General features: G+C 34.5%; 1 protein-coding gene across 1 annotated transcript in view; it reads left to right on the forward strand.

Moving 5' to 3' along the window:
• ROBO2 (roundabout guidance receptor 2) overlaps nucleotides 1-27152 on the forward strand; it is a 574540-nt gene that overhangs the window by 496284 nt on the left and 51104 nt on the right. Inside the window, exons 15-18 of the mRNA XM_029214217.1 lie at nucleotides 2944-3175; nucleotides 6274-6398; nucleotides 8720-8891; nucleotides 19295-19477. Of these exons, the coding sequence (XP_029070050.1) occupies nucleotides 2944-3175; nucleotides 6274-6398; nucleotides 8720-8891; nucleotides 19295-19477 (712 nt within the window). The remainder of the gene's footprint in view (nucleotides 1-2943; nucleotides 3176-6273; nucleotides 6399-8719; nucleotides 8892-19294; nucleotides 19478-27152) is intronic.

Raw genomic sequence — 27152 nt, forward strand, 5'->3', positions numbered from 1 at the left:
GATGGAATTTTAAAAATTGAAATGATAGATATTGAGCATCTCGCTTTAAACCTTTTAATGAAAGTGATGATTTGAGGGCCACATATGGGCCCCCATTTTTAGTATATCCCTTACGTAACAATGCTTTATCATTGTACAGCTCTAAAACTTCAGAGTGCTTTAAACTGTATTAGTCATTTAATTGTTTCTGTGCCCTTGTAATATGCATATTATTTGAGCAAACTAAGTAAACTGAGGCTCAGAAAGTTTAAAAGGCTAAGCCGTCACTTAATAGAGACCTTGTGACCTGAAGACTGAAGCTCTTTTCACTTCACATGTTCCTTAAGACAATTCATTTGTATTCAGATAACAGAAAATACCAATTTTTTAAATTATATAAGCCCATGCATGGATTTGTGGCTGGACTCTGATTATAATCAACTCTAAAAGAAAATCCTCCTTCTTATAACTAGAATGTTAATAAAACTAGTGACAAGCATAAGGTTTAACTCAAAAGTGACCACTTGTCAAAAGGTGCTCCAAAAGTCAGTGCTGTAGAGCACATATCCACTAAAAATCCCACCTATTTTTTTAATAGGTAATATGCAGCATTTTCATTTTTGCTTTCACCTGTAACAACAAATTTCCTTCTGAAAAGAATGTATAGCAACCGCGCAAAATCAAGTTAAACTATTTAGCTATTAAGTAGGCCATTAGAATACACTGGTTGAAGGCAGTGTACACTGAAGTGAGCAAAGCAATGTTGTGTAGTAAACATTAGCTTCATAAAGTCCTAAAACACTTAATTAATGAAAACCAAACATGGATAAAACCAATTTACCCTGATTTACAGACTCCCTTCATCTGGAAACAGCTGCTTAATGTCCTTCTTAAAAACACAGCTTGCTTCTTTCAGTATTAACAAGCTATTATTGTGAGTTATGTCTTTCTTTCAGTATATAAATTCACTTAAAGTGAATGCAGAGAAGTTTATAAACTGCAAGCTTAATGTTGTTTTAACATATGCTGCAGGGATTATTTTGAACATTGACAGTTTTGATGAAAGGCATCTCTCCTGGCTCTCATAAATTTACCTTTTTGCTTTTTACTTGCCTTGTTTTATAATGTCAGAACAACTTCTGCTTTTCAAAAAATATGTATTTTGGTATGAACACAAACTGCTAGCATGCATTAGGATTCAAAGATCATGAGCTTTGGTATCAGAACCGAGCTTACTTTTCCTTGACATAACCTCATACAAGTGTAGCACTAATTCCACAAATCTTTGAGGGTTAGAAAACTGTCAGGTGGGTGAAGGAATTCTTACTTGTTGAGACTCATCTGTGAAACTGGAATTAGCTATACTTAGAAACACACATGCTCATGCTTACCAACTTTATGGATTTTTCTAGCTTGGACATTCTAAATACCAAAAAAATGTCCCTTTGTTTCACTGTATTTTGATTGAGGTTCTGTATTTTTTAATTTTCTGTCTTCACTTAAAAAAATATTTTTAAATGCTGCAACTAATGAAGAAATGCCAGAAGTTAATACATGAAAGAATACCTTTTGTTTATTATGTGTTAACAGTTGGATAAAGACATTTTTAAAAAGCTGAAGTAACCGTTTCCATCATCACCTTCTTTATTTCCTCTCTCTCCTCAACCTTCCTAAAATGAGGTTATTCCATCTCTTCTCCATTGAATTTTACACATTATTTGACAGTGAAATATGTCAAGTTAAAGGCTTCTTAAAATATGGCTACTAAACTACAGCATATGGAATATTAATTGAAGAAGGTGCTGTGCTAGTTATATTTGTCAAGCATTTCTAAAAAATGGCAAGACATTAAAAAAGTTTAAAAAGCTAAAAGTCCCTTTATCCCTGAAATGAAACAATGGTAACTCCAATAAAGACTTTTCAATAAATGTAAAACAAGAACTTGTTTTTTGATATTTTTTGATATTTTGATATTGGTTTTCAGGTTCCAAATCTCAGATTTTTATTAAAAACAGCTGCTTATCCTCTGTACCTCAAATGAATGAAAGGATCAAGGAAGTTGTCAGGTTGTGCCAATAGTGGGATATTGGAGGAGCCAGAAGTTGATAACTTAATAAATGTCTTTCATTTAATATTTGTTAATGGGTATAAGCTTTTCATATGCATTTAAAACAGACACTCTGGCACCACAACTCTTGAGTCTCTTTCATATGCTTCCTTCAGCTACAGGAATTTTACACATTCTGTTCCTACTCTTCTTCCCCTAAATAAGTCTCACTTTCCATGCAGACCTCAGCACTTGTTCTTCTTCCAGGAAACTGTCTCCCCTTCCTGACGACTCAACTTCCTCTCCACTCTATGCTTTCTTAGCTCCTAGTACAACTCATTCATAAAATCTGCGTATGCTTATTTGTTATGAATGTAAACTGCCCATTGTTTGAGTGATCATTAAATAATGCCCACCTCCTACCTGAATTCTATGCACCATGAGGCCTACTTTCATTCTCCATTTTTACCCTCAGAGTTAACAGAATAACTGGCACCTCTTAGTAGGAACTCAGAAAATGTTTGAGTGAGTGAAGGCATTAGTGAATGAACAAGGGATGAGAATGGAGATTCCGGACAAATAGCACACTACATATAAAACCACAAAAATGAGAATTGTTGACTACAAAAAAAGAACGAACAGACGAGCAACAAAGCTAGAAACATTGGCATGTCTAGGCCTTGACAGGCTTTTGTGCTAATCCAAGGAATTTGAATTAATTGAGTATCTTAGCTGCTATGAAGTATTTTTAACAGGAGAGAATGTTGTTTCACTCTTCATTTTGGAAATAACAACTTAGGAGCAACGTGAACTCAGAACTGGAAAAGGATATTAGAAGCAGGGAGATGAATTAGAAAGCCATGGCATCACTCAAACACTTCCATTTGGTTTCAAAAGTCTTTTGCTTTGTTTTTCAGGTTGATCGCCAACCCCAGTTTATTCAAGGCTACCGAGTGATGTACCGTCAGACTTCAGGCCTGCAGGCTACATCAACATGGCAGAATTTAGATGCTAAAGTCCCGACTGAGCGAAGTGCTGTCTTAGTCAATCTGAAAAAGGGGGTGACTTATGAAATTAAAGTTCGACCATATTTTAATGAGTTCCAAGGAATGGATAGTGAGTCTAAAACAGTTCGTACTACTGAAGAAGGTCAGTATTCAGATTTCTAACATAAACCAAACTTAAACCATAATGAAATCAATTTCTGTTGAAGTTCTAGTTTATCATCTTCCTTAGAAGGGTAGCAAAAGAGATTCTAAAAGTCAATCCAGGAAGTATCATTTTCTCCTTTTATTCTGAGAATTTCATAGAATCTAACAACTCAAAAAGATGACATTCAAGTAGTTTGAATTTTCCTTAAGGAAACATTCGCTTCAAATCTTGTTTTTCAGTGCACTGGAATTTGATTATAATGTTTTCCTATTTTTTTTTTTCTACACATGGATTTAGCTCATTTGGCTTCATTAAAGGACAGGCTAATGGAAACCCAAGTACACAGGCTGTTCTTTGTCTCTCTTTGTTTGGGTAGAGTAAAGCATGACATTTCCTTTCATAAGCCTCCTTCCCTATGGGCTCTGCCAGTCTGATTCATAATTTCTAATCCAGAAGGCCCCTTGCATGTTTGCAGCAGCATTCTTCTTAGTGATGTTCCCTCTCCCTCTTCCCTTTGTAACTTTTCTTACCTGCAGATACTTTTAAAGTCAGTCTGTGTTGGACATGAAATTAATGTTGGTCTCAACCAGTCCATTTTCTAGCGTCTCCTTCCCTAAACTAGAGGTTTATAATGAATGCTATCATCAAAGTACAAAAAATCCGGGCTTCCCTGGTGGTGCAGTGGTTGAGAGTCCGCCTGCCGATGCAGGGGATGCGGGTTCGTGCCCCGGTCCGGGAAGATCCCACATGCCATGGAGCGGCTGGGCCTGTGAGCCATGGCCACTGAGCCTGCGCGTCCGGAGCCTGTGCTCCGCAACGGGAGAGGCCACAGTAGTGAGAGGCCCGCGTACCGCAAAAAAAAAAAAAAAAAAAAAGAACAAAAAATCAGATACCAACTATAATAAATTCCCCCCTTTTCTGCTTTTGTACTAATTTTACGTACAAAAACATATTTTATATAAATCAATATAAGAGCAACCTTAAGAAAATGTGTGTAGGTTGTTCATGGTAACATAGATGTACATGTTTGACCAAAGAACTTTTAAATTATACATATCTTATAATAAGCAACACAGAGAAATGTTATCTTCATATTGGTTTACAGTGTGATATACTGACATGAGCTGAAGTGCATATTTTTAAAGGCATCATTAGTCTACTTTTAAGATTTGTAAAGAAAATAAATTAATAATAGGATCTTTATCCCCCATTAAATTTTACTTTATGTGGATAATGGGTAGAACTAATGAGTGGGGTGGGTAAATTTAATACAGAATGCTACATTTGAAGCATATTTCCAAAAATCAATTTCACTGCAGTTAGACTTTTCCTCTAGACTAGACATTTGTCACCATTCGGTATACGTTCATTTCCGCTTTCTGTGGCCTTCTGAAGGGAACAAATTGGAACTCAGCTGGGCTTGTCTGGGAGCAATGAGCAGGTTCTTTCACATCTGTGTAATAATTGACAGGTCAGGAAATAGGCACGGTGTTCTCGCCAAGCTGGCGGTAAGGCAGATGAGAAACCAGTTCTCCAAAATGTTACTTTTCAATGAAGTCTACTTAATAACTACAAAACTGGTAGGCAAATGGTTGGATTGATGTCATTGTGCCACATTTTGGAGCAACCTTATCACACAGAGGAGTGATAAAGAGCAGTATGGTGGTAACATGTCTGTGTGTGTCTTACACTCAATGCAAAGATGACTATACCTTAGTGAAATATGCTGTGACAGATTTATCAAACGTGGGAAACTTTATTGATAGGCTTTTTTTTTGGAGGGGGGGCTGCGTTGGGTCTTTGTTGCTGCATGCAAGCTTTTCTCTGGTTGTGGCGAACAGGGTCTACTCTTCGTTGCGGCGCGCGGGCTTCTCTTTGCGGTGGCTTCTCTTTGTTTTGGAGCACGGGCTCCAGGCACGTGGGCTTCAGCAGTTGTGGCACTTGGCCTCAGTAATTGTGGCTTGAGGGCTCCAGAGCGCAGGCTCAGCAGTTGTGGCACACGGGCTTAGTTGCTCCGTGGCATGTGGGATCCTCCTGGACCAGGGCTCGAACCCGGCTGCCCTGCCTTGGCAGGTGGACTCTTAACCACTGCGCCACCAGGGAAGCCCCTATTGATAGTCTTTTAAAATATGTTTTATGTTTGAAGTGTACACGTTTTCAAAGAACTAAATTGTGTAGTTGTGAAAGCATTGATCTTATATGTAAAAATTCTTTTGTACCACAAAATTATCTGAATTTTGCTTTAACTGTTAGTACTTTGATTTGTTTTTCCCATAAAGGAAGAGAATTGTAGGAAATTAAAATCTGTCCATTTCACATTTGATCCAACATGAACTGTTTTCATTTATATCATCAGAGTTCCTTGCTCATCAATATAAAATAAGTTTTAAATCTTAAATTATGGGTCAATTTATAACAATTATTTTTCTCAATACGAAAACAGAAGTGTCTTTTTTCTGCATTGGTGAAATTTATAGCTGTGTTTCTGTTTTTATGTATTAAACGCAAACCAGAACAAAACAAAAAGATTGTCAGTAATGCTACCACTCAGAGATAATAACATAAAATTTTGGAATGCATCCTCTCAGAACATTTTTGATAGCAGTGGTTTTTTCTGTTGTTGTTTTTTGTTGTTTTTTGTTTGTTTGTTTTTTAAAAAGCGAGCCTATTAGAGTCAAAAGAACCAAAGTTCTAGTATCAATCAGACATACCTGGGTTCAAATTCTCCCTCATTATTTGACTTAGCTAAGTCTTCAGTTTCCTTATCTGTAAAACTGAGATAAGAGTTGTTTTTATTTCCTGAGGTTATTATGAGAATTAAATCTTACTCTTACCTCAGTTCTGGGCACATAGGAAACATTCATTTGAATGTTAGCTGTTAAATTTATTGTTGAGGACATATTACCATAGCTGTTGTATTTGCTTTAATCTATCCATTATATATAAAGGATTTTTTTTTTTAACTGTCACTGTTAATTCAGAACTACTGGAAACCAGACCTTCTTGCATTTTGTCTTTATATTCATATTCTGTAAGCAGTCTTAATGTACACCAAGACTTACAGTTTGTGTTTGTTCTAATCACTTCCCCTGCAGCCCCAAGTGCCCCACCACAGTCTGTCACTGTGCTGACTGTTGGAAGCCACAATAGCACAAGTATTAGTGTTTCCTGGGATCCTCCTCCCCCTGACCATCAGAATGGAATTATCCAAGAATACAAGGTAAGGCCCAGATGAAGAAGGAAAGTTCACAGGTAAAAGTGCCCAGAGAAGTCTCAGGGTCACATGGAGGGGGAACATTTCGAGTGGCCCTCTTATTGAGTTTGAGTGTAAAGTAATATTTTATATCTTTGTGTGACAGGTAAAGAAGCAAATGCATAGGATGCATAGAACCTAATTCCAAGGTCACAGATAACACAAACTCAGTTGGACAAGCAAACCATAAGAATGCGGCGTTGTTGTTGTTGTTGTTTTTGTTTGTTTTAATAATGTGATTGCAGAACCTCAGGGATTTAGAGAGACAGGGTAGAGGGTAGATAGTGAAGCCCTATCCTAGGGAGTGCCTTTATCTTTGTTATTAGATTTCTGTGTAATGGGACTTAGAACAGCTGTTTTTAAACTGTATTCTCATTAAAAAGATGCTTCAGGAGTTTAAAGAGTTGAGATGGAGATAAGAGGGTGGGCAGTACAGCCTCCCACTGTAAATTCTGCTTTTACCAAGTTATTGGTAAAAGGTTCTGTAAAATATTTCACTTGAAAAAAGGGAGCCATTGAAAAAACAAATTGTGAAAAACTCTTATTTTTCAACTGATGAGTTTGTTGCTATTTGGAAACAGTATATATTCGTTGTTTCTTCACCATCATTTGAGCGACATCACTTAAGAATCACAAGTTGTCTAACTTTGAGAAATAAGGTTCTAATTAATTGTGATGTGATTAGACCACATGGGAGAGTAAAACACCTCATTAAATCTTGTAAAAATTCAAAACTATGCTTTTTTGCTATTAATAAATTTTTATAGAAATCTGATAATAACATACTAAGTAGATCTATTAGAAAAGAAAACTAGACACCCCACCTCACCCCGGAAATTCATAGTTGGTATGTGAAATTAAGCTGAATAATTTTACTCAAAACATTGTTACTTCTAGGAAAAAATGTGAAAGTTAAAGTAGAATTTTCCTAAGTTAATGGTTAAGTTACTGAAGCAAATGGACTAAATTTGCATAAGAATTTATTTTAAAATTATTCCCATCACATTATAAAGAAATGTGAACAAGAAAATAAGAGTAAGTGCTTTTACAGTAGCATAATTATATAAAATCAGAAATTTTATAAGTGTTAGGACACATTGTTTTAAAAGCAAAACATTACCTACCCTGGAGTGTGTGTGTTTTTTAATGAGTTTAGGATTTTACTTTTATATCATCTAGGACTAAATATCTTCAACTTCTATTTATTTAAATATTGATTTTTTTTCACAACATGATAATTTTTCATAAGTTGTAAATTTTCTCACTCATATGAGATTGTCCTATTTTGGTAAAAATGTGTATATTTTGGTAAGGGCTAAATAACCCTTCACTAGTAACTTAGGTTTCATAGACTAAATAAAAGACATTTGCAATTCAAAGGCATTCTTTTAAAGAAAATGTTTCAGGAGCTTACCTCTTTCAGAAACAAGCAATGTACGTGTCCCCGTGTAGATTATAAATACTGTATAATAGAAATACAAATAAGTACACACAGTAGAATTTTTTATAACACATTTTACAGTAACAGATTTCCATATCCCAAAAGAATGTATGACTTAAAATTTGATTCTTATTGGAAGTACAAGCCTAGCATCCCTCACATCAGTGTTTAAAGACTTCCCACCACTCTGTTCTCATGCATGTGTATGTATGTATAGATATGTTTTGATCAATATTAAGTTTTATTACTGTCAGTGTAAATATTGGCTTTAATTTTATCTCAGTCAATACCTATAACTTTAGTCAATTAATCTTGTTAACCACTTCTGTGTAAGTTAGTATTTTCTTAAATGAAATATAAATTACTTCGATGTGCACCTATATACTTCGGATACTACAACTCATAATCACCATATTTTTAATAATTCTTTGCATAATAAATCTTGATAAATAAATTAAGCAGAGGAATTTGTGTGTTTTAATCCATACCTAAACGCCATTTGCAATCAAGGACCACTTTCCAGACCTTGCAGAGGTGCTGAGGGAATCATTGTACTATGAGCATTCAGTGTTGATTGTAAAATATAAAGGAATGCTGCATAGTTTTAGCTTCTTTTGTTGTTCTTTAATACACACACACACATACACAGACACACACACACACATATATATATATATACATACATACGAATATATATAAACAGCAGAAATTAGGCTTTAGAAAATGTCATTTACAAATACTTCTATAAGACTAGAAAATAGATTGGTCTTTACTAAAAGATTTAATCAATTGTAATGAACTAATTACCAGAAAAAAATAATTTGATATTCACTTTACATTTCTATAGATCTGGTGTCTGGGGAATGAAACACGATTCCACATCAACAAAACTGTGGATGCAGCCATTCGATCTGTAATAATTGGTGGATTATTCCCAGGTATTCAATACCGGGTAGAGGTTGCAGCTAGTACCAGTGCAGGAGTTGGAGTAAAAAGTGAGCCACAGCCAATAATAATTGGTGAGTACCAATCCATATGATATGTGTTTTAGAATCAGTCAACTGGTAACAAGGTAGATTATTTTCTTGAATCTACATCCCAACAGTGGAAATACAGTAAATAATGAGTAATAAGATGCACACATCATGTAGGCAAATAAACTGACTAGAGCTTCTAACAAAATGTTTAGCAATTGCTTATGCTCTTAGGATTTCCACAAACTTCTTAAAATCATAATCATTAAGAGTTTACATGCTGAAAGTTGGTTTGAAAATTATTTTTAATCTATAGTTTCATTTGTAATTTTGATGCCTTTGAAATACAATAGGAAATGAGGCAGTTACTGAAGAAGGTGCATTATGTTTCAAATCTGTATACCTCCTCTTAGCCAGAAAAATGTCAAAAATTAACCAGAAACAGGCCAAAAGAAACTAGTAATCCAAATAAACTATCCCAAAGAAGAAATCCCTATTCAATCTACTATCATCATTACAGAAAATTGCTTCCTATCACCATGGATTATGTTTGACTTTTCTTGAAATATATATAAATGGAATCATACAGAATATAATATTTTGTGTCTGGCTTCTTTCACTAAACATAATGTTTTTGAGATTCTCCCATACATGTATTATGCAATTCATATGTTTTATTTCTGAGCAGTATTCAATCAAGTGAATGTATCGTATTTTGTTTCTCTGCTTTTCTCTTGAGAGAATGTGTAAGAAGATTTTTTGAGGACATATGTTTTTATTTCTTTTGGAGAATTACCTAGAAGTGGAATTTCTGGGTAACAGCACTGATGTAGTTTGACTTTATAAGGAACTCTAAATATTTTTTCAAATTGTATAATTTTATACTCTCACTGGGAAAGAATATGACTTCCAGTTTTTCTACATCCTCACTGACATTTAATGTTGCCATCTGTCATTTTAGCCACTTCAGTGAGTGTAAGAGTCCCTCATTGTCATTTTAACTTCAATTTTCTTTGATGACTAATGATGTTGAGCAACTTCACATGTGCTTATTGGCCATTCACATATTTTCTTTTGTAAAATTTCCAAGTCTTTGCCTTTTCTAAAATGGTGTCATTTGTCTCTTGTTACTAAGAGGAGTTATTTGTACATTTTCAATGTAAATTATCTGTCATAAGTTGTATCACAAATATTTTCTCCCAATTTATGGCTTTCTTAGTCCTTTTCTTGATAGTGTCTTTTGATGAGCAAGTTTTCAATTTACATAATCTATAATTTATCAAATTTTTCTTTCATGTTTAGTACTTTCTAAGAAACTATGTCCTAATCTAGATAGCAAAGGTATTTTCTTCCAGAAGCTTTATAGTTTTAGCTTTTATGCATAGCTTTTATAATTCATCTTAAAGTAATTGCATGTGATTTGAGGGTTGAGGCTTATTTATTTCCTTATGTAAAATCAAAATGCATAGGTATCTTTCACTGAAAAAACTTTCCTTTCTCCAGTTAACTATATATGTGTGGATCCATTCCTGGATTCCCTGTATGATTCCATTTGTTTATATGTCCATCCATATGCCAAACCACAGTGTCTTGATTACTAATAGCTCATAGAAAGTCCTGAATTCAGGTAATGTGAATACTGCATCATTTTCTTCTCCAAAATTTTTTTGACTGTTCCAGACCTTTTGCTTTTCCATATACTTTTCAAATCAGCATGTCAGTTTCTACAAAATTATGTTGGAAGAAAAATTTGGAAAATTTTTTTCTACAAAATTATGTTGGAAAAATTATATTTATGTTTAAGAATACAGTGGATCTATACATCAAATTGGAAAGATTAAACATTTTCATAGTCAGTCTTTCTCTGTGGGAATTTGATGTACTCTCCATTATTTGTCTTTATTTTTCTCAACAATATTTTGTAGTTTTCAGCATATGGCCTTAACATATGTTTTGTTAAACTTTTTCCTATTTAATGTTTTTTACACTATTACAAGTGAATTTATAAAATTCCCTTTTTCAACTACTTTATGTTATATATAAATTTATCTTTATGTATTTCCCTTTTATCTTATGGCCTTACTAACTTCACTCACTTATTTTAATAGTTGCAAAATACTTTTTCTGAGTGTATTCAGATAATCATCTATTTTCTTTCTCCTTATTTGTGTTAATATGATAAATTCTATGGTTTCAAAGGTAAATAAACCTGGCATTCTTGGGATAAATCCCACTTGGTCAGGATATATTATGCTTTTTACAGATACTACTGGATCTGATTTGCTAACATTTAGTAAAGAATTTTGCATCTATGTTCATGAGGGATATTGATAGGTAGTGTTCTTTTAATGTGTTCATCAGGTTTTGGAATCAGGGAGGCTAGCTTTAATGGGTTGGGAAGTATTCCTTCCTCTTTTACATTCTGTAAGAGTCTTGGTAGGCCTGGTCCTATTTCTTCCTTAAATCTTCTAGAATTCAATGATGATATCTGTGCCTAGAGTTTTCTTTGTGAATTATTTTTATTGTTATGAATTTACATTTATTCAGGTATTTTTTTCTTCTCTGTTGGTTGTGGTAAATGGATTTTTAGTGTTTGCCCACCAATGAATTTGTCTAATCCATCTAAATTGTTGAATTTATTATCACATGTTTATTTGCAGTATCTCCTTATTTGTAATCCCTTTAATTGTAATGCTTGCAGGATGAGTAGTAATGCCATCTCTTTTACTCATAAGATTACTGTGGATTGATGCTCTCTCTCTCTTCTCCTTTTTCATTGCCCCCTACCCTCTCTCTCTCTTCCCTCTCTCCAACTTTAATCTTGATAAGGATTTATCAATTTTATTAATCCTTTCAGTGTACAAATTTTGGCTTTGTTAGCTTTATTTATTTGTTTTCTAATTAAGTGATTTCTGATATTTTTTTCTTCTGCTTACTTTTATGTTGCTTCTTAAGATAGAAACTTATATCAATGATTTGGACCTCTCTTCTTTTCTAATACAAATATTTAAAGTTATAAATTTCCCTCTAAGCACTTCTTCAGCTGAATCTTACAAATTTGATGTGTTCTGTTTCCATTTATCATAAAGTTGAAAACACTTTTCACTTTCCCTAAAAATTTTTGGGTTTTGCAGAAGTTATTTGGAAATGTGCTATTAAATTTCCAAATGTTTTGGTATTTTCCATATAGCTTTTTGTTGCTGATTTCTAATTTAATTCCACTGAGGTCAGAGAGTGTATTTTACATGAATTTAGCTTTTTAAATATGGAGACTTAGTTTATGGCCCAGAATTTCATTTTAGCGAGTGTGCCTTGTGCATTTAAAAACTATGTTCATTTTTATTTTTCTGTATTGAAATGGAACGTTCAATAAATGTCAGGTCAAATCAGTTGGTAGTATTGTTAAAGTCCTGACTTATTTTCTGTTAATGCATTCTTTTAATTAATAAGAAAAGAGCCTGACAATTTATTATAATTATAGATTTGTATATTTCTCCTTTTTGTTTATAAGTTTTTGTTTCATGTATTTTGCTACTCTGTTTTAACTGAGTATATTTTAAGATTGTTATAGCTTCTTAATGAACTTATGCTTTTTTATTATGAAATGCCTCACGTTATTTCCTCGTAAGATTCTTTGTCTTGGAACTTACTCTGTCTGATGTTAGTACACCTGTGTGTTTGTGTTTTGTGATTCTTTTTCCATCCTTTTATTTTAACTCCTATGTCTTTGTATTTAATGCACATTTGTATTATTTAAATTGCACATTTTGAGGCCTTATTTTTTATCCAATATGATAATCTTTGCCTTTTAATTGGAGTGTTTATTATCTTTAATGTGATCATTGATGTTTTGGAGCTTAGAATTACCCTTTTGCTATTTTTTTTTTATCGGACTTTGTTCCTATTTTCCTAATTTACTGATTACTTTTGGATGAATAAAATGACTTCCTGTATAATATTTTATGTTCACTATTGAATTGTTAAGTATACTTATTTTTGTAATGATTACTCTAGGATTAGCCTATGCTATATGGATTTTAGAAAATATAATTCCATTTTCCTCCCTTTCAAGCTTTTTGCTATTGTTCTACATTTTACTCCTGCACATGTAATAAAAACCAATACACAAACTAAAGTATTATTATTGATTTTGCTCTAAACAATCAACTATCTTTCAAATAAATTAAAACTAAGAAAAAATATTTTATATTACCCACCTTTATCTGATATTCTGTTCCTTAAATTCAATCCCTGAGTCTGCCTGAGTTTTACTGTCTCTTTAACTCAGGAATGCTATTCAGCCATTTTTGGACTCCCCTTCATTGCATCACATTTTAGAAATTGTCTCCAGATAGAAAGATATGAATATCATACAATTCCCCTTGTTTATTTCCTTTTTTCTCATAGTTCTGTCCTTTTGTTTCACACATTTTGCCTAGGTTTTCCTTGTTTATGGTGGGATGGCATGTCTCATTCCTGTTATCCTTTCATGGGCAGAAGTGGAAGTATCCAGTGAATTATTCAGTTTATATAATACAAATTCCATTTGTTCTCTTTTACATTTTTCATTGCCGTCTGAAATTCCCCATGTGTTCATTCATTAGGACTCTATTATTTTAAATTAATGAACATATTGTAATAGTTGCTTGAAAGTCCTTTCCTCCTAATTTCAACATCCATGTCATCTCATGGTCTGTTTCTATTGATTACTATTCCTCTTGATCTTGGGTTATCTTTTCCTCATTTTTGCTATTGTGGTTGTTATTATTGTTTTGCTTGTTTTTGCATGCCTGGTAATTTTTTACTATATACTGGACATTGTAGAAAACATACTATACAATTTTGTGATCTTCTGAAGAATGTTGTTTTTCTTTTCCTGAGAGGCAGTTATGTTACTGGCTGATCATCTCGATCTTGTGGTGGCTTGGTTTTTACATATTGTTAGTATGGACTATTTATGCTTTGACAGTATTCTTCAGGCAAAACCTCAGTTTAATTTTTACTTCTAAGGTATAGTGCTCCTGGACTTTCAGTGAAAAGCCTAATATATTTATCTGGTCTGCCTAACTTGATGGAATTTAAACTTCAAACACAATCTTCTCTGCAGTGAGAGAGTCTGCTCAGTCTTTGCAGCCTTTTACCTTTTGAGTTTCACCAAATCCTTGAAATCGTCCTTCTGCCTGCACAATTCAGGGTTCACACTAGTACTGAGGGAGAATTTATACACAGATTTGAGAACATCACTCTCCTGTCTCTCCCTCTTTCACATGGTTTCTCCCTTAATTTTTTTGTCACACTGGCAGCTGCAAAGGTTATCTTCTGACACCTCCTAGAAGTAAGACTGAGATTTTCAGCTTGAGTTCTATCTCCCTAGTGCTGCATGGATTGAGCTCTCTAAGGGGGTAGAAAGCCTCATAAATGCAGATTTTTTTTTCTTGAGTGATTTTATTCTTTCAAAAAGCAAATCCCTTCAGTTTACCCTGATTTTATTTGTTTGTCGGTGTCTTTATCTTTTTCAATATTCTTCCTAGAGTTTATATATTTTAAAAATACTTGTCCAGAGTTTCATACAAGCCAATGTGCCATTTGCATTCTTTTCTGTTTATTTTCTAAAATATGCACATAGAACATACTACCAAATTCTGGGAAGTTGTTTCTTTTTACAATGTATTTATTATATAATGAAGTGATTTAATATTCAGTTATGTTAAATTTTTTTAGATTCTCCAAGTATTCTTCCTTTTATATATTAAAAACATTTAAAAAGTTATAGTATTAACTTTTCTTTAAATTGCCTTCCCTTTCTTAATTAGTCATACAAACTGAATTAATTTCTTAACCTGAGGGAAACCTATAATCTTGCCCTTCTGAGATTTTCTAAAATAAATTGGAATAAGAAAAATACAGGTACACCCAATAGGATTTAACAGATATAGATGAACTTTTTCTTATTTCTACATATTTTCTAAATAATATTTAGAATATTTGTTATTTAGAAATAAGGCAGTAATTTTTCACTTAAAAAATATGAAACAGGGCTTCCCTGGTGGTGCAGTGGTTGAGAGTCCGCCTGCCGATGCAGGGGACACAGGTTTGTGCCCCTGCCGGGAAGATCCCACATGCTGCAGAGCGGCTGGGCCCATGAGCCATGGCTGCTGAGCCTATGCGTCTGGAGCCTGTGCTCCACAGCAGGAGAGGCTGCAACAGTGAGAGGCCCGCGCGCACACACACACACACACACACACACACACACACACATATATATACATATATATATATATGAAACATGTTTGAAAAGTATAGCTTTCTATGAGAGCTCCTAGATAGGCAAACAAAGCTTTTGTTTTGTTTTGTTTTGTTTTGTTTTCGGTATGCGGGCCTCTCACTGCTGTGGCCTCTCCCATTGCGGGCACAGCCTCCGGATGCGCAGGCTCAGCAGCCATGGCTCATGGGCCCAGGTGCTCCGTGGCATGTGGGCTCTTCCCGGACCGGGGCACGAACCCATGTCCCCTGCATCAGCAGGCAGACTCTCAACCACTGCGCCACCAGGGAAGCCCGCTTTTTTTTTTTTTTCACTACCCTTCTAGCATATATATGAAAAAGATTGACTGAATGTAATTTTTCTAAATCAAAGATCAGTAGGATTACCAAATATCTATATTTTCCTTTCACGTTTTCTTTTTGTTTTCTGTCATCTTTGGTAATAAATATAATTCTCAAGCATGGAAAAGTTGGTTTGTTTTGATTTTGGTTTGTAGTAGCTACCTATTTGCTTCACAATATTTGGGGGATTTGTTGTATTTGGAGGCAAGTAAAAATTGCAGTAACACCATTTCCCCAAGTTCATGTCATGACAGTTAAGAATAAACAATTGTATGGTAACTTAAAATAATAATGTTAACTAAGATTATTTTAAATCAAATGGAAAGTTTTGCTTAACTCATACTATTTTAAAAAGACTGAGTGATCAAGTGGATAATGAGTACCTTTTAATTCGTTTATATATCATACTTTTCAAATTTTTCTATGAAATAAAAAATAATCTAATAAGTAATATTTCTATCTCCTTTTCATGTAGTTAGAATACACAATATCCAAGACATAATTATAAAAAATAGAATTGTACTACTTGAAATAAACACACACACACACATGCACACACGCGCACACACACACACACACAAGCACAATTCAACCTGGAAAAGGCTATTTGTCCTCGAGAGATTTATTTCTTTTTAGTATCTACTGTTGTACTGAAGAAGCCTTTAATTGTTTCTTTAATTACCCTTGCATATCTACCTCAACATCTTGTCTGATCACCGTATCTACACAACTGTTATTCCTTATTTGAAAAGTGATTTAGTGATGGCTAATCTCCATTTCTCTTTCAATTTACACTTTTCCTATTGTCTATTCAGTACTGGAAACAGCACTTGAAGTGACTCAAGCTCTTCCTCACTTCCCCTTTGCTTTAATTAAACCATGTGTTGGCATTTGATGTAATTTATGGCTGATAATTTTAGATTTGTCTTATGCCAGACAATGTACTGTTTCATCTATTCCTTCTCAGCTTAGTTTTTATTCCAAAAAGTTACATTAAGGGACCTTTAATTAAAATTTGTATAAATATAATAAATAGCCTTACACAGACTTAAAAGTAGTATTGTTCTTTTATTTGCTGTCTCCACTGGTAAGGTGACTTTTACATCAAAATATCCATAATTTTATATGTTTGCAATTACACACAGACAAATACAACCAAATACATTTATATATATAAGCATCAAACAGCATGTCATATAACAAAATTACATTAACTTAAAATTCTCAGTAATCTTGCTTAGTAATATACCTATTGTTTCCTTAATCATTTGCGTATTTCACGCTTACCTTACATAGTTGGTAATATGTGGAACAACTGCAAACTTTCACAGTAATAGGTACAATCGAATCTGATGTGTCTAATTAATTTTTAGTCCAACAAATTAGTTTTGTTCTTCATTACTGTCCAGTGGGAGGAAGACATTATATTTCATTATATTTTTTTGTCTGAAAGTACAATGGAGTGTTACAGGTCACACACATCCCATGTCTGTGCTCTAATTAGTCCAACTGACAACATTGTTTTAAAAATACTAGCAGCACAAGAAATACTCATACACTTTGGGTAACATAAATAAATATTTCACTATATTCAATAAGACATTTTATAGATCTTTTACACAAATGAAGGATGAATTTTCTTTTCTGTTTGTGCTATAAGGGGTTTTCTTTTTAGTAACTACTAGTGTTTAACACAATCACCAGATATATGTATTGATATGTCTCAAGTTGAAAATATGAGCTCATTTTAAATACATTTTTGATTATGTTTATATGTATAGTAACTAAGAGCAGATAGATTAGGAAAATGAACCAGCTTCACTACATAAGTGAAGTTAGTTTTTAAATCTGGAAATTAACACAAAAGACGTTTCAAGAATGGCAGGTTAGACCATAAAAAATGCTAGCAGCTATAACAAACAAGTGGGCATACAGATTGGCTTAACAAAATAAAAGTTTCTTTCTTATTCATAGCCCAGTCTAATATATGGAGGATGGGGTTTCTACCCCATAAAATTTTTCACGGAACTTGGCTCCTTCCATCAATGGCTCTACGTCTCTTAGAGCAGGGGTTCCCATCCCCTGGGCCGCGGACTGGTAAGCACCAGGCCGCAGAGCAGGAAGTGAGAGGTGGGCGGGCAAGCTTCATCTGCCGGTCACTCGCATTACCGCCTGAACCTTCTCCCCTCCTCCACGCCCGCGCGTGGAAAAATTGTCTTCCACGAAACCGGTCCCTGGTGCCCAAAAGGTTGGGGACCACTGTCTTAGATGGTCAGCATCCTGCCGCAGATCCCTTGTTTCTATCCAACATGCTAGGAAAGAGTGTGACGTATTGTCACAGTGGTTTATGGGTCAGATCTGGAGGTAGTATGCATCTGCCTGTGTACAATTGGCTAATATTCAGTCACTTTGTTGTACTCAGCTACAAGGGAGGCTGGGGAAAATAGGCTAATTTTCTGCCCTGGAAGAAAGGTGAAACCTTGGTAAACAAGTCACCTATTGTTTGCAGGACTCTCACATCTAGATAATTTACAACTTCTATTCCTACCTGAGTGGCCCTTAAAGTAACTCTTAGCCTTACATGGGCTATAATTACTGTGTTCCTATTAACCTCTTTACATACATCGTCTCAATTAATCCTCCCAAATAAATGAAATAGTACTGTTGCCAACTAACAGAAACAGGGATTCCAAAAGATTAAGTGCCCTACCTAAGCTCACTGCTTACTTAGCTAGTAAGTGGCAGAGATGATACTCAAATGTGGAACTTCAAAGACCTTGCACTTTCTAATATATTACAGTGCTATGATAACTGAAACAATGAGAATTACACATCCTGTGATGTGATATGCTGAAATTTGCCATTTATATTTTGCTTACAATTTATTTTTTAAGTCTGGAATTAGTTACTAATGAGATATGATATTAACATAAGAAATCACTTAATTTCCAGTGCCTGAATTCATTCATCTCTTAAACACATAAATCTTTGCTCTTCAGTGATATTATGATTCCATGAGTTTTAAACCTGTTTAAAAATGTGGATTGAAATTTTCTTTATTACCTCTGAGAGGGCTAAATTGTCAGAAACATGACTACTAGAATCATCTTAGTCCAGATTTAAATGTATGTTTTTGTTACATAGACCTTAGAATTAATTTTCAAGTTGTTTTGTATCCAGCTTTTAAGTGGATTTTCAAATTAGTTTCAAATACTTTAAGGACATTTAGGAATTTTATCTTTTCATGATGTTTTAACTGTAGATACTAATCTCTATGAAAAGATGTTTACATAATTGTCGTTGTTTAATATAGTAATTTTAATACCTTCCAGAAAATTAAAGTATGTTTGATCAAAATAAGACCTTTGGTAGAATACTAAGGGCAATATTTTGAACATTTGTACTTAGGCAGTGCTGTAGGGGGAAGGTAATTTTCAAATACCTGGCGTTAAATGTTGTAGTTGCTTTTTTTAAAAAAATGAGAATTATATTACAAAATGCTTTGCCTAACTGAAGAAAGGTTACTATTATTTCAGCTCACAGCACTTGTTTTAGTACTTATTTATGAGGCAATAAATCAAGAAGTGGTTCTGAATCTGTCCACAGCAAAACAAAACACAAGGGAGCAATGTTCTTAATCACATTTCAAACTTATGATTTGATTCTTTTTCTGAAACTTACAAAATATGCTTACCAATAAATTGTGACAGGCTCAGGACACAACAAATATTACCTGCTTCAAAGAATGTTCTAATCTTCTGTGCCTTTGGCATACCATATATGTATTTTTGTGAGTTTATTTGTCTTAATATTTACTAACACTAACACTGTTGTTTCTTCCATAGGGGGAAGGAATGAAGTTGTCATTACTGAAAACAATAACAGCATAACTGAGCAAATCACTGATGTTGTGAAGCAACCAGCTTTTATAGCTGGTATTGGTGGTGCCTGCTGGGTAATTCTGATGGGTTTTAGCATCTGGTTGTATTGGCGAAGAAAGAAGAGAAAGGGACTCAGTAATTATGCTGGTAAGAGGCTATTTCCAGCTAAAAAAAAGTCTTATCTTTAGAAATATGACAAAATTCAAGGGAAGGAACGGAATGGAATAACTGAGTGAATGAATGGATGTTTTGGGCTTGATTTAAACAATTACAGACAACATGCTTTAATGCACTGCTCTTCACCATATCACATTATGACCATAAGGCAATCTTTTTGCTTGTATCTCCAAGGAAGCATAAGAAGAATGCACACTGATAAAGTGCTTAGACATTTTTCTCAACTAGTTCAGCACACACACACACACACACACGCACACACCTTGCATGCTATGACACCGTTGTTTGAAAAGGGAATTTAAGCAAGAGCATTCCTAAAATGCTCAGAAAAAAAGAGAAAAGATTTGAAATGTAGTTCTTTGTATTTCATGGTACAGATTACAATATAAACTGTGTCTCAGATGGAAAATACAAATGAAGCAAAAAAAATCTCACCAGGATTGATGAGACTGATGAGGCATGAATTAAGTCATTTACTAGTCACTTAAATAGGATGTCTATTTCAAAGGGACCAATAGGCATTTTAGAAGGAAGAAAAAGGAGAAGCAGCAGAAGAAAAAGAAGATCGTTGGTGTTCTACTTGTTCGCAAAAATGTTTTCTTCTTAGAATCAAGAACAGGAATTTTAAGGATGTCCAAAATTATGGCCTTCAAAATACTTCCAAGGAAGAGAGAGAGAGAGAGAAAATTATCAAGTCAGTGATTGACAAATGAACTCAATACTGAAGCTATATTCAATTACAGTTTAAATTGCAATGCCTTTTAAGTACTTTCTCTAACAATGATCATCAAAAGAAATTGTCTCACAATATTTCACACTTTGTAGAATTTACAAGGGAACAATTTTAATTTACCATCGTCCTACAAATATTTAAAAATTTTTGAGATATTTTATTCATCTTCTATTTCTAATTTTTACTTTAGTAAGAAGCATAAATGTATTAGGTGACTTTGACAGAGGCTTCAATTCTTATTAAGTTTATCCGCTGCTGTAGCTTGTAGGTGTCTGAGCTTCTGAGTATAGTTCAAAATAAAAGGAATAGCACCCACTTGGTTGTCTTTCTTGTTATTCGATAGCATTTAAATACGATCATTTGACGATCACACTGTGGCTCATGTCTAAATTTTGTGAAAATAAAGTTTATTAGTTACTGGTTAGAACAAATTCCCAGGACTAGAGAAGGTAGTATAATGTATCCATTGAAAAGGGCCTTTCATGCTTTGTGACTTCCTATTGCTCTGCCATTCTCATTTCTCATTGGTTGCTGATGCCTGCATCCTTATGCTTTGTCATCTGAGTGCTTTATCATCCTACCAGTGAGTGATTCTTCCTGGAAAGGTATGCTGGGCAATAACTGCTGAGTGTCAGAGTCATGAACATTAATGATACTTTAACATAACTTCTTGTTTTGCAGTCCAGTCCTCTGCTTTCATTCCCTGAAGGTATTGTCCATCAACCTGTCTGTTTAGTCAATCACCACGTTCCATTTCGTCTCTGTGACACGCTCATATAAATCACATGAGAAATAAGGAAGAATGATTTAATTCAAGGACTATTTTTATGTTTTATCTCATTGCTTGGCTTTAGTGAAAATAATAAAAGATTGACTATGCTAGTCACTTCAGTACAAAGTTCTAAGATGCCACGTTTGGAGTGTTGCATTTTTACCTTCCATACATCTTTATTCACTCACTCCTTCAAAATAGCATAGGTCTCATAATTAGTAGTTTATGTTTTTAGTAAAATTATGTCAGATAGCCTTTTTTCTTCTTTTTTTTAAAACAGTAGTTCTTTGCAAAACCTATGCATTTAATTTAAAAATATCTGTTGGTCTTTGAGCTTGACAAGAGTAGTACATTTCTTATTATCAGTTCTCATTGTGATTGATATCCATCTGCTTGTAGAAGAACTGCTAACTCGGAAGGTGCTATGCACTTCAAATATTTTGGAATTAGACCAAGCCACAGAGCAGCCTTTCTGAACTTTTGTACTTAATTGATAGATGGCTGACTCTCAGAATGGATTCACCTTCAGCTGGTAATTTACCTTCCAGCAACTGCTGTTCTCTTCTAGGTGAGAAGCAAATGAAAATCCAAACCATAGGTACTTAGCATTACATATCTGACCTGGCGATATTCTCTACACATTTCCCTCCAGAAATATCCTATCCCCCACCTCCTGGAATTTTTATATTCTTGAGAATATGAGGATTTTAAATAGGAATGATTAGTGTAGTGTGTATTTATCGTATGTTTAAATTTCTGATACTTCATGCATGAGCTAATGATCCATTTTAAGAGCACAGGGATTTCGTACAGGGATATTTTTCTCTGAAGTGTTTTATAAAAATTATAGAGAAAATAGTCTATGTGTACTAGTTCTGTTTATTTTTGGTTTTCATAAAAATTTCTCTGGAAATCTTATAATTTAACAAGCATGAAAACTAAACCCAGTAACATTAAAGCAATGTAATTTTACTCACAAAATGAAAAGTCTAATGTTTCCACTTTTTACTACATGGTAATATCTATATAGTTTCAAAATTTTCTTATTGATTTATGATAGCAATAACTTTTTTTTCAAATAAATGAAAGTTTACTTTGGGATCGGTATTTAAATTAATTTATAACAAAAAATGTCTTCATTTATTTCAAACCCCAAATTTGATCTTGGATTATACTTAAACTCTGCTGCAATTGATGTAAATTAAGAAACATGCATTTTAATAAGCAAGACTGATCCTAAGTAGAATTGAAAAGCAGGTAAAATTTGATTTCAGCACTTGCTTTTGCCTACTTCATTCCAAGTCTTCTTAACCATCACAGGTAGATTTTATTTTTATTTTTATTTTTTTGCGGTACGCGGGCCTCTCACTGTTGTGGCCTCTCCTGTTGCGGAGCACAGGCTCCAGACGCGCAGGCTCAGCGGCCATGGCTCACGGGCCCAGCCGCTCCGCGGCATGTGGGATCTTCCCGGACCGGGGCACGAACCCGTGTCCCCCGCATCGGCAGGCAGACTCTCAACCACTGTGCCACCAGGGAAGCCCCACAGGTAGATTTTAACCACCAGAGGGAAGATTTTAACTAGTGGGGAGAAGAAATAACTTGCAGAGTGGAGAATCTAACTCTCGGCAGGATACTTTCCATTCACTCTGTACAGGCAAAAACTCATCCGCTGATTTTATTGTGGCTAATCTTTGATTCTCCATCTCCATGTGGAAAATTATATTTGAATGCTTAAAAGGAAGGTTAAAAAAATGGCATGCTACTCAGTGTTGATATTTTTCTTATGTTTCAGAGGATTTAACATATTGATCATAGAACTCTAGTGGATTAGCACCTTAGATTGTAAAAGCAACTATCAAGAATCAAATGTAAATTTATACATTTAAATGATCTGAGAGTAGAATTTGGCCTGAACGTGTTTTGCTCCTTTACATAGAAGAACTTGGAGATTTCCCCAGGGCGAAATTACACACTAACTTCCTATTCAATTTTTTCCTATTTATTCTTTATTTAAATTCTTTAGACACAAACACGCACGACAGTTTTGCTCGTGGCTCAAAGAAGGGCAGCTGGAATGAGAAAGGTATCCTCATATCTCATATTCTACATGAAATCATTTTATATTTTTCTAGAGTAACATGCAGTGTTATTTATGTTAATCTTCATTGAACACTAACAGTCTGCTTGTCACTGCATGTGAGGTTCCTGACTGCCAGAAGAATTCACTACCTGAATTACCGGGTGAAATAGAATTGTAAACATGTTTAGGCAGAAAATACTAGGTGATTTTGAATCGAGAGTAAATGTTTGATTATATGTATTAATGGTATTTGTGAATAGAAAAGTGAATGACATAAGTTTGAATAAAAGCCATGCAGCCTTCATGAAGATTCTATATATTGTATTATAATCTTCATGAAGGCTACACAATTCTTTTCAAACTTATGTTGTTCATATTCACAATTTTTAAGTCACCAACTCTTTAATGAAAATAAACATTTTCACTTTTAAAGGGGTGAGTTCTCTTTTATGAATATTACCTTTGAGGAGAACAGATTTTATTAAACTCAGTAAATATATATAAATAAGTGAGCAAATTATGAAATACCAAACACTTCATGCATAGGTTTTAAACCCTTGGTGAAATTATTTGACAAAATGACCCTAAGACAGCTAAAAGATTTGATGGAATTTTTATACTCTGATTATCTGGGCTTGAGTTAATGCTTATTAAAAGAGGATTAATCTACATTCATAGTTGAGAAATAGCTTATCAGGAAAGGGAGTGAGGCTTGGCTGGCAACATTAAAGTTTCCATTTGGAGTAGGAAAATGTGGCCTACTAGAGATAGGCACTCTGAAAGCTTCCTTACCTCAAAATGTCAATTTACCACGTAGCTCTGTTTCCCTTCCCCCTCAATTCTAGAAAGTGAGAGATTAGGATTAATCCTGTCAGATAATAGTAGAGGTACTTTGTGTATGATATGAACTTGCAAAATCTCTTTACCTTATATCTTTTATAAATATTGCAATAAATTCAGAATATTTAATGCAATTCTAAAACATTTAAGATTGTGGTGTCTATAGAGCTTTTTGGAAACCTTAGCACTAGTCAGTCAGTTTTAGCAATAAAAACTTCTCTATGTTGCTCCCTTGAAAATTCTTAATTTTAGATGCTAGCAGAAACTCCTGGTAAAGATTCACACTTATTTCAAATTTAATTCTGATAAGCACAAAGTTACCACACTGTGATTATCAAAATAGTGACTAGAGCAAGATTGTCCAACCACCTACCCTCCCCACCCTCTTGCTTTCAGCTTTAAGGTAGTTCAACATCTCTGAAATGAGAGCTACCTCAAAACAGCTTTCACTTTGTTGTGGCATTTATTTTTATGTTTTTCTCTCTCTGCACATGCAAAAAATGCTGATCAAAACACCAAATATGACTTCCATTTTAGGAGTTCTGATTGTTCATCCTTAGCGCAGACCGAGCAGCCATGGCTCACGGGCCCAGCCGCTCCGCGGCATGTGGGATCTTCCCGGACCGAGGCACGAACCCGTGCCCCCTGCATCAGCAGGCAGACTCTCAACCACTGTGCCACCAGGGAAGCCCTCTAGTCTGCTTTTGATCTCATGGTCTAATAGAACTCAGTTATTTTTGGTCTACTTTTCAAAATGGAACAAATCTAAAAGTTTTGGAGCATGGGAAGAAAAGGATACTCGAAAAAGTGTTCTCTCTCTTTCCCTTGCTTTAAAAAGACAACTAATCAACCTTATTATGTAAAGGTATTGTTTTTTGTTGTTCTTTTTCTCTCCTGATAGAAACATACAAAATTGAAGATTCTCATGTATATCAAATTGTATCCATGAGCCATTTTAAGTCAATTATGTATTTACATAATGACTGTGTATTTTTGCCTTTGTACAGTTGGTATGCAGAGGTACAAAGATAAATGTCTTTATGAAATATTTTGACAGTCTTTTAGCGGTCTAGAACCATTTGAAAACAGTTTAATGATTTGGAATACAAATAGGAAATCGATATGTCTTGAAAGTTTTGAAATTTAAAATTCTTTTATTCACAACATTTAATTCTCATTTGGTAAATATGGACCATACCATAGAGTCCATACTCTAACACAGCTGTAAATTAACTTGATAAATTTTTTTTCAATTTTTTATTGTGGTAAAATGAACATTACATAAAACTTACTATCTTGACCATTTTTAAGTGTACAATTCAGTGGCATTAAATACATTCATGGTGTGCAACCATCACCACCATCCATATCCATAAATCTTTTCATCTTCTAAAACTGGAAATCTATATCCAGTAAACAATAACTCCCTATTACCCCCTCCCCCCAGCCCCTCACAACCGTCATTCTTCTTTCTGTCTCTATGATTTTGACTGCTCTAAATACCTCATAGAAGTGGACTCATACAGTATTTATCTTTTTGTGACTGGCTTATTTCACTTAGCATAATGTCCTCAAGATACATCAAAGTTTTAGCATATTTCAGAAATTCCTTCCTTTTCAAGGCTGAATAATGTTCCATTGTGTCTATATGTACACTTTGCTGATCCATTCATCCATCACTGGATGCTTGGTTTGCTTCCACATTTTAGCTATTATGAATAATGTTACAATGAACATGGATGTACAAATATCTCTTTGAGACCCTGATTTCAATTCCTTTGGAAACGGAATTGATGGATCTTACGGTAATTCTATTTTTAATTTTTTGAGGAACCAACATACTGTTTTCAACTATGGCTGCACCATTTTACCTTCCACCAACAGTGCACAAGGGTTTCAATTCCTCCACATTCTTGTTAATGCTTATTTTATGTTTCTTGCATAGCAGCCAACCTAATAGGTGTGAAGTAACAGCTCATTGTATTGGGTTGGCCAGAAATTTCATTCTGGTTTTTCTGTAAGAGCTGAATGAAATTTTGGCCAACCCAATAGTTTTTTTTCTGCGCTATGCGGGCCTCTCACTGTTGTGGCCTCTCCCGTTGCGGAGCACAGGCTCCGGACGCACAGGCTCAGCGGCCATGGCTCACAGGCCCAGCCGCTCTGCGGCATGTGGCATCTTCCCGGACCGGGGCACGAACCCGTGTCCCCTGCATTAGCAGGCGGACTCTCAACCACTGAGCCACCAGGGAAGCCCTAACCCAATAGTTTTAATTTTCACTTTCCTAATGATTACTGATGTTGAGCATCTTGTCAGGTGCTTATTAGCCATTTGAATGATATCTTTTGGATAAGATTTTCAGTGCTGCATCATAATACTTTAAAATTTACAGTTTATGAAAAATTTACCATTGGTAAGTACATGAAGTTAAATACAACTTAATTTCTGTGCTTCTGCTTCAGTTCTCCTCTTTTTCTCTAATATCATTTATTGCTCTGACAGTAACAGAAAATTTGGGTGAGGAAAAAGAGCATCTAAGTTAGAGAGAAGGGCTCAGCTCCTCCCCATGTATCTCCTAAGCAGCACATTTGGAGGTGTAGCCCATCAGTACCTGCTGATTTGCATATTCACAATGATATTCACAGCATTATCTTAGCTCTCTTTTACCAGAGTAAAACAATCACTTGATAGTCCATTAAAAATCCACATAACTAGGAAGTCACATCAGATAGAAAGCTAATTAGCTGTACTGTTTTCACATTTTGTGTTTTTTCCTCCTAATCAGGCCTGTATTTAATACCACCAGTGCTCAGTTCTTTTCAATAATTGTTTCAGATCAATTTTTTATTGTTGTTCTTAAAAGCAGTTATTAAAGGGACCCAGTGTGGTGTGGATACACTGCTGATTGTGGATTCCCAACAACTGAATCCATCAGGAAGCAGATTAGTGATCAGTATTCTTTTATTTTCTCCAAGGAGCTGTCCATAGCCAGTCGTGGGCAGGTACAAAGGTTATGTAAGGATTGTTTTATAATTCACTTGACAAGTTACCTAAAAACTTGATAAGGCAATGTACTTTTAGGTGCCAAGATGTTTCTGAAAGCACTGCTTCATGAATTCCTGAAAGAACCTTAGCCATCTTATTGCCTAATTATGATGCCATGAGAGATATATCCTGAGATGACCTTAGGGAAGGGATTGGGGAACTACATTTAGAAAGTTA

Source organism: Monodon monoceros, unplaced genomic scaffold, assembly GCF_005190385.1.
Source record: "Monodon monoceros isolate NGI ecotype Baffin Bay Population unplaced genomic scaffold, NGI_Narwhal_1 Super_Scaffold_11, whole genome shotgun sequence".
Lineage (NCBI taxonomy): Eukaryota > Metazoa > Chordata > Mammalia > Artiodactyla > Monodontidae > Monodon > Monodon monoceros.